This window comes from Octodon degus, unplaced genomic scaffold, assembly GCF_000260255.1.
Source record: "Octodon degus isolate 3935 unplaced genomic scaffold, OctDeg1.0 scaffold00317, whole genome shotgun sequence".
NCBI classification, from domain to species: Eukaryota; Metazoa; Chordata; class Mammalia; order Rodentia; family Octodontidae; genus Octodon; species Octodon degus.
The window spans coordinates 63,703-72,607 of NW_004524893.1; the positions used below are offsets into that span (position 1 = coordinate 63,703).

General features: G+C 40.2%; 1 protein-coding gene across 1 annotated transcript in view; it reads left to right on the forward strand.

The window, feature by feature from the left end:
• LOC101564448 (signal-regulatory protein beta-1) overlaps positions 1 to 8,905 on the forward strand; it is a 57,667-nt gene that overhangs the window by 47,671 nt on the left and 1,091 nt on the right. The window contains 2 exon segments of the mRNA XM_004648894.2: positions 3,771 to 3,836; positions 3,839 to 4,126. Of these exon segments, the coding sequence (XP_004648951.2) occupies positions 3,771 to 3,836; positions 3,839 to 4,126 (354 nt within the window).

The window sequence follows — 8,905 nt, forward strand, 5'->3', positions numbered from 1 at the left end:
CTCCCCAGCTCCTTATTTGTTTTTATTTTATTTTTATTTTTTATTAATTTTATTGAGAAGCAAATAGCAATGAGACAGTTTTAAAACCAATTAGGACAGTTTCAATAATTAATACATTGCATATTGTTGTCTTCATAGTGGTTATTCATAGTCCAAGATGCAGACATGATATCCTGTCCATACACCATTAGTACAAATTAAAGCCTGTTTGTGGTTGGAAAACTTCTCACAAATGTCAGCCACATCATAATTTCTTTAGGATTCCATGTCAGGACATAGAGAGTTGCTCCATTATTTTTACAGCTGCAAGTCCCTTCTTGAAAAGGAAATGTCATTAAACATCTCAGTGTTCAGTATGTGAATGTTTAGGTTGACCCCAGTTGTAAGCTATTATAACAGTGCTACAAAGGATAAACTCATCCATCCACCATCCTAACAGGAGGGAAGTGCAAGGGGTGGCAAATTCAGAGTAGACATGTATTTTAATTCATGTGGGTGTTGCTAACTTTCCCTCCCAGATGTGGTAGCAGTCAAGTATCCTCATCGCCTTTTGACACAGGCAGGAATGTGGCTTCATCTTGACTTCTCTAGTAAAGAAAGACAATGTAGTTACCACATGATGCCTCCTATACCTAGATAATCACAGTCAGCAAGTGTCCTATGCTGACTCAGTCTTCAGATTCCTCGTAGGGAACTTGTTTCTTTGAATCTCAGCACTGCTGTGACTTATGCCTGGATAAGAAAGTAGGAACAGTGGATGGACAGAGTGGCAACATGCCAGATGCTGCCTCTTAGTCATTCCACTTTATCCTTGAACCAAGTATATAGAAGAAGCTTGCATTTTTAAAGATGAGAACACTGCAGCTCAGAAGGCATACCTGTCTCAGAAGGCAAGGTGTCAAGGTGTGACCCCAGCAGCCTGATCCTTAGCCCTGCTCTTTGCAATGTCCACTGTGCTTGCACCAGTGAACAGAAATATTTCAGCCCTCTCCTAAAACCTTGTAACTTTACTCTGCTCCCAAAATAGGCACAGAAACAACAGACACCAGTAAAATTTCTGTGGGGGGACAGGGCTGGCTTGATATGCCCAGATCAGGAAGATCCTGCTCCATTCCCAAGATGTATCTGTACTTATAACACATCTCAGTGCCTGTGAGGAACATAGGATTCTTTTCCTCACTGAAATGTGGCTCCTTCACTGAAGAGTAGACATAGAACAGAAGGAACTGATCTCAGAGCAAGTTGGAGCTTCAAAAAGTAGAATTTCTGGTATTTGCTCAGCTTAGCAGGACTTCTTATCATCCTTGACACAGAGTAATGAGAAGAGTGTTTTCCTCAGAAATTGGCAAGAACCTACAGAGAAATAAATGAGGTAGTAGTTAAGTGCTGGGCATTCAAAAGTCACAACATGGGTACACTAGAGAAACATGAAACCCTTATAAAGAGAAGAAATACAAATAGTGTGGGTAAGGACATGGTGTCTTGGTTTCTCTCAGCCTCAGGTTTCTCAACTATGAAATGGTGGGAATCACAAATACCTTTTAAGGCTTTGAAGTTCTCTCTGCAAATATCCTGGGAGAGGATATTTGCACCAGGATATTTCATTGGCACCAGCAGATCAAAACAGTATTAGCAAGAAGCGTTGAGCCTTCTGTGCCTTGATGAGTGTCAGTCTTATGTGTAGAATGTGGGTGACTTAACCACCTTTTAAGGGTGTTAAGAGATGAGGAAGCCTTCTGAAGCATAGACCCTGAGTGCTCAATAGGACTGTCCTATCATCTATACACTCTTGGGTGAGGCTTGGCTCCCTAGAGTAGCTTTCCCCATCAAGATGACTATGACTACTAAGTCACAGTTCTTATTCAGGATTCTGTGAAGACTTCAGTGAACCTCTTCAGAGGTTATGCCCAAAGTCTAGGATTTTGAGTAGCTAGGAATGTTCCTCTTTATCAAAAATACAGCAGTGAGGAGTAGAGTGCAGAACTCTACCACCCAGGCTCACCTCCCAGCTCATGGTCCACATCTTTTGACACTGAACAAGGATGGCCCTCTACAAAGTAACAAATTGAAATCATCTGGTCAAATGGCTAAACTATAAGACTTTTTATTTTCAATTTCTATGTAAGCTTTAATTCAAGGATAATTTTTTATATAATAGTACCTAGGCTTCAAAAGAACTTTCTTTTAGTATTTTTATGTTTATGTATAGTCTGAGAGCTTTTGATATTTGCATTCCCACCAAGACTGTTTAAAAAAACTATTCTCCAAAAGCTTCCAGTCAAACAAAGCATTCAATATAAGGACATTTCATTGGAGAAGCAGCTATTCAATTCATTTGCCCATTTTTGGGTGTAACTCTCCTGTTTTCCTATAGCTATTCGCTAGAGACTATCTTTTCTCTGGCATATATGTTGTTCTCTTTCAAAACCAAATGTCTGGGGGCCAGGGCGATGGCTCAGTAGAATAAACACTTCCCTGGCAAGTGCAAGGGCCTGAGTTTGATCTCCAGTTCCTCCAAAAAAAAAAAAAAAAAGTCTGTTGGTGTTTGAGTTTCTTTGTCTTTTGGTTGTGATTCATTCATTATTTATTTATGAATTTAGGAGAGGATCTACAGTGTCTAGAGGGTCTTGCTGCATACATTGGACTCTTAGAGATTCTCCTGTTTTCAGCCTCCCAAGCACTGGGATTATAAGCACGTGCCACCAAGCTCAGTCTCAATCACCATCTCAGTGAGCCTCAGGGGCAGGGCCAGCATGGAACACTGGGGATCAAACCCCAGCCACTGTGTTCTGCCTATGCAAGTGATTTGGCCCAATCAGCTATCTGGCCAGCCCTTGGTTTATTTTTCTACATATCTGTTCTTATATCAGTGCCATACTCCTTTTGTTACTGTAACTCTAAAGTGCAGCTTAAAGTCAGGTATCTTGATAACACCAGCATTACTCTTTTATTTTAGATTACCTTGACTATTTTGCATCTTTTCTGATTCTTGGTTAAACTTAGAATTTCTTTTGCTAGATCTTCCACTGGTCTTGTATTTTGTAGTATATGTGTTGTTCAATGACATTAAATTAGGACTTTGGATATCCAGATCTATGAAGTGAGGATCATGTCATTTTAAGGAAATAACTTCGCAGTAATTTGTCACAGCAGCATGCAAGACAAAAACAGTATAATGTGATATTGCTACCAGAATAATGTGAGAGAAAGTCCTAGTGGATCAAAACAACATGCTACTTTTTATTCACTCACATGTTACTGTGCATTGGGAGTTCTATGTACCACTATCTCTCAGGATGGCAGAATAAACCCCAATCCTGAGCATCTCTGTGTAAAAGGGAAACTAATCCATAGATTCCTGCACTGGCATGCATGCCCACTGATGATACCCCACCTCTGCTCAGAACTCAGCAGGTTTAAGGAATCTCATGACTGTTCTCTATGCTGTGTCCAGTGCACTCTATGATCAGAATGTGAAGAATAACAACTTGTGAAACATGAGGTCTGGCATGAGACTTTCAAGGAGATCACTGGCACCCAACTCTGTACTCTTCCATGTTATTCAACCTGTGTTAACCTTATTATCCTCAGTGGTATTAGAATATCGAAGAGCAATCCACATGAGGGTTAAATGTGCTAAGAAATGCAATGTGCTCAGCTCCAGTATGCACTCCCGGTTTGCACTCAGTCAGTGAAATTCTGTATTGATGGACTTGAGAAGACTCAACAACCATCAGGCTGAATGGTGACAGCTCTGTATTTCCTTGTAGTGGCAAGGACAGAGGAGTCCCTGCAAGTGATTCAGCCTGAAAAGCCAGTGCTGGTTGCTGCTGGAGAGCAGCCTTTCTGCCCTGCACTGTGGCCTCTGTGTTCCCTGTGGGGCCCATCCTGTGGTACAGAGGAGAAGGACAAAATCGGGAGTTAGTTTACAATTTCAAAGGAGGCCACTTCCCCCCTGTCACACAAATGTCAGATACCACACAGAGAAGCAACAGGGACTTTTCCATCCACATCAGGAATGTCACCCTAGCAGATGCTGGCACCTACTACTGTGTGAAGTTCCAGAAAACAGCTTATGGAGACATAGAGTTTCAGTCTGGAGGAGGCACTGAGTTGTCCGTGCATGGTGAGTACACTTCAGTCTTCTCTTATTTCCCAAAGTGTGACAGTAGGTCAGGAATCACACCTTGCATCTGTTAGCAGCAGCTAAGAAGCAGGGAGGATGTTGCATGCTCATGTTCGTGACTTGGTGTCACCCTTTATCAAGGCAGCTGAAGCCTGCAGCCAGTGTTATTGACTGAAGACCCCATATGATGTAAATAGATAACATCTGTGCCCCTTGGCTAGCTACTGAACAGCTTTCTACTTTTCCACTCTGCTCCTACCCTTTGGTTCCACAGAGAAGGACCCTGACAGTTGCAATAATCTGCCTAGTCCCACAGGTCCAATCTGACTTACTTCCCCCAGATAGAACTTCACTCTGAGTGTGAGTCCTTTCTTTTTTTCTTTTGCTATTTTAAAATAATTTTATTGAGAAACAAATAGCAATGAGACAGTTTCAAAACCGATTAGTATGACAGTTTCAAAAATTAATACATTCCACATTGTCATCTTTGTAATGGTTATTCATAGTAGATGCAGACATGATAGCCTGTCCAAGCATTATTTGTACAAATCTTTCTTCTCATTGAATTAAGATAAAGTAGTTGTATATCTATCCTAATTATTTTGTACAGACATACAAAATGGTCCTTCATTTGTATCTCCTTTTTTGTTTAGTTTTGTCAGAGATAGGTATTCCATTGCCATTTAAATATTGTAAGTTTGGGAATTCAGCAAAATAATCCATTATAGTCCAGTAGTCAATAATAATAATGGGTTATCTGTAGGACTCGCAATGCCAGAAGTTGTTGATTTGAACCTTTTACAGCTCAGCATATTAATATGGCTTTACTTTTTATACCTCATTTTTATATTTTCTGCGGGTGAGTCCTTTCTTAAGCCATGGCACCAAGGGCTGCTGTGTCCCAGGATCCCTTTGAAGGCCAGGGAAAGAGAAGACAGCTGGTCAGGATGAAATTCATCTCTTTCCAAGTCTGTTTCTCTCAGTATTGGGAGGCTAGGATTATGTTCATTTCCATTAAAGTACAATTAGTGAGAATGTTTCTCACAGTCTAAGCTTTCTTTTGTTTCCAATGCCATGGCTAAAGAAATGCCAAGATCCTGGGCCTTTGTCCTGTGTCTGTCTATCAAAACTTGTGTAGCAGGGACAGACTCTCACAGGTACATAAGGCTTTGAGAGGAGACAGGTGTTCTCTTTTAGGCAAAGATTACCCATGAGAGTGACATAAGGCTTCTTCACTGAGACAGCAAAGATGGTCACTTCATGTTTCCTATCCAAGGTCAGTGTTCCTTTTATTGTTTGAGTCTGGCATAGGAAAGACCTTTACACTCTCCAGCCCAATCTACTTACAGGTTGGAGTCTAAGGCTTACAAAGAGCCAGTCAGTACCAGGATTGGGAGGAGAACCCTGGTCTGAGTCTAGCCATGCTCCCTGCTGCCTCAGCATACACAGTTTCCATAGAGGGACTAAGTACACAGGAGGCACATGCTGGAGGTGCAGAACCACTGATCAGGGAACCAGTGTCCTGCACTTTATCTATTTCCCAGGAGATCAGGAATCCCTCACATCTAAAGTGTGTTTGTGGTTAGAAAACCTCTCACAAATGTCAGCCACATCATAATTTCTATCAGGATTCCATATCAGGACATTGTCTACTTTGCTTACTGAATAGATTTTTAGGAAAATAGGGAGAAAGTCACTTTTGGTCATTTTTTGATTTCAGTTTTTCTTGGTGATTGGCAGCTACTAAACTGGAACCACTTTTCCTGGTGTTTTTCACTGATTCTGCTATGCTTTTTTTTATTCCCCCCGCTTCTGCTATGCTTTTTGATGGTCAAAAGAATAAATGTGTAGAGGGCCAGGCAGATAGCTCAGTAGAATAAGCACTTGCCTGGGAAGCACAAGGCCCTGAGTTCAATCTCTGGTACCATTACATAAATAAATAAATAAATAAATGTATGATATGAGTAGTAATGGCCAGGTGTCATGTTAGTAGTCACAGGTACTGCTTATTAAATACCCACTCTATGCCAGGTACTGTGTTCTACAGCCATCCCTATGGACCTTCCCTGGTTCTGGTATTATCCACTTTTGACAGAAGTTGACACTGCACTGAGGCTTAGAAGTTAGAGAACACATACTAAGCAGCCTATGCAACAGCAGATGAACTTTGTCTTTATATCTGCCTCTAGTCTGTATCCCTTTGCCATCCTTGCAAGTCTCTGAACCTTGTTCACAACAGGGTCTCATTTTTGGACACCCTTATTGTGATAGTGGAAATACTAAAATATATTAATATACATCAGGCCAGTATTGGGATTCTCAGGAGCTTTTGATAAAAGGTAGCTGATCACAGCCTTTCTCACCTATAGATGACTGTCCTTCATCCATGACAGGCTGCACCTTACTGTGGCCTTCAAATGATTTCTGGGTGCTAGTGAGTGAGATAAATATTTATACACAAAAATGTATGTGATACTTTAATGCCCAGCAAATGTAATAGAAGGTGCTAGGTAATAACTGCCTCTTTAGAGATTTGAACTGTGCACAGGAGACTTCCATCTTTCTCTTATTTGTACTTGGAGAATGACAGAGCTACAGCCTGCTTAGCTGACCTGCCTCTGTTTCTTGTAATTAACTAGTGATTAAGATTTTTTTTGTGGTACCAGGGATTGAACTCAAGTCCTTGCGCTTGCCAGGGAAGCGCTTATTCCACTGAGCCATCTCCCTGGCCATGATTAAGAATTTAACCACCTTATGCTTACTCCATATTTAGAGATCTATGTTTCTACCTTTAAAATGATCCAGTGAATCTTCTAAATTCAGAAAAGTATGTCCTTAGCATTTTACTTTCAAACTCAGAAATTTAAACAGGTTATACCTACTTTAATATGTGTGCAAGGAAAAATATATAAGTACATGTGGAGAAAATTCTGAATGTTAATCAAGTTGGATTAAGGTTAGATCTTAAATGTGTTTCAGGGAAATCTCTCCTGTGTGTAATCCACTAAAAATGCTCCCTGAGCCTAATGTAATGTTCACTGTGGCTTGAGAAACAGAAATGGTGCTTCTGCTTCATAGATGGAATGCTAGGATGTGAGGCCACATCTCAGGATGGCTGCCCAAGTTCCAGCTTCATCCTACTACTTTAGCATCCTTTGTCCCATGTATTTACTTCTGACATGCTTTTCCTAGGAAGGCAACATTTTCCCAGAAGCCAGCAGGGAGCAAGTCATACATAGAGTGAAATCTGGCAATAACTTCTGTCCTATGATTATGCTGCCAGAGATCCCGGGTTCAGAGAAGAGGACTTTGCCCTCAGCCCTACATTTTACCTGTGTCTCCCATTCTTCACTATCTAGCTTGGTAGGTGTATTCACCTCTGGAGACAAGTTGCTATGGACACCACCTTCCCAGGTTTGGCAGGACGATTGACAATAATGGCTATGGCTGGTTCAATCATAGCACATGTGCTTACCATGATCAAGGGCCTATTTCTGCCACAGCAAAAGTGAGAACAACCATGATAATAACATAGAGGAAGGCTTTTCACATGGTCACTTGCTTGATGTTAGTGGTGGTCATCATAATTGCATTATTTGTCTATGAATGATCCTTTGCAGAGTTACAGACTCCATATTCCCATGATGCATGCATACCCATGATTACAGAAGCACAATTCATAACAGCTAGATAATGATACTGGCCTATATTTCTATGGAGGGATGAAATGTATTTATGCACAATGGAGTACTATTCTGCCATTAAGAATATAAACTTGAGTCATTTGGAGAAAAATGAACACACATTGAGACCATGTTCAGTGAAATAAATTAGTTACACAATACAAATGTAAAATTTGAAAAGGATTTTTTTTCTTTTTGAAGGTGAAGAGTTTAGATGAGGACCAGATGCTGGATGATCTTAATGGTCACATCAGGAGCTCCATTTTGTCCTGGTTTATGGACCAACAATATTCACAACCTTACTGCACACTGACTGCATACAAATTTCCATTTATCACTGTTTTCCTTTCCTACTTCCATTGTCCTAAGAGTTAACAGTTTTACAGAAAGGGGAACAAGGGCAGGGTGAACAATGAGAGATGTTGTTGACTTCTACCCTTAGAAAAGATCATTAGCCTAAACTAATCAAGGTAAATCTGAGGTCCTGAGTATATGGCCAGCACTAGCCTATAAGGCATATTTGTGCTAAGAAATGTTTGCCAGTGACTAGATATTGTCCTAAAAACCAACAGTTCATGAAGGTTGATAATTCTGTAACTAAATAATGTATTATTTTCTTCTCATTTAAACCCAGTAGCAGTTATTGACTCCCAAAATGTCCAGATTCCACCTAAGATGTACTCTGTTGTAAGCTTCCTCTGTTAAGTCAACATTAGGTCACAGATTTGCCCTGCCTATAGGAAGAGTAGTAACAAAAACTGGAAAACAAAAATTTTAATAAGAGACATGCAGGGCCAGGGAGATAGCTTAGTAGAATAAGCACCTGCATGGCAAGTGCAAGGTCCTGAGTTCAATCCCTAGTACTGAAAAAAAAGTTATAAGAGACATGGAATCCTCAGGATCACATCTACTAATCACTTAGGTAAGCACATGTAGGGCAAATAGAGTACAAAGTAGATGATCAGATGATTAAGAACTTTTTTCTACAAAATTCATATTATTATGACAGCTAATAAAATTAACCTTAATTTCCTCCAATAATCACATGTATATTCAAATTTTTCAAAATTCCTTTGATATATTCCTGTTTCAAAAA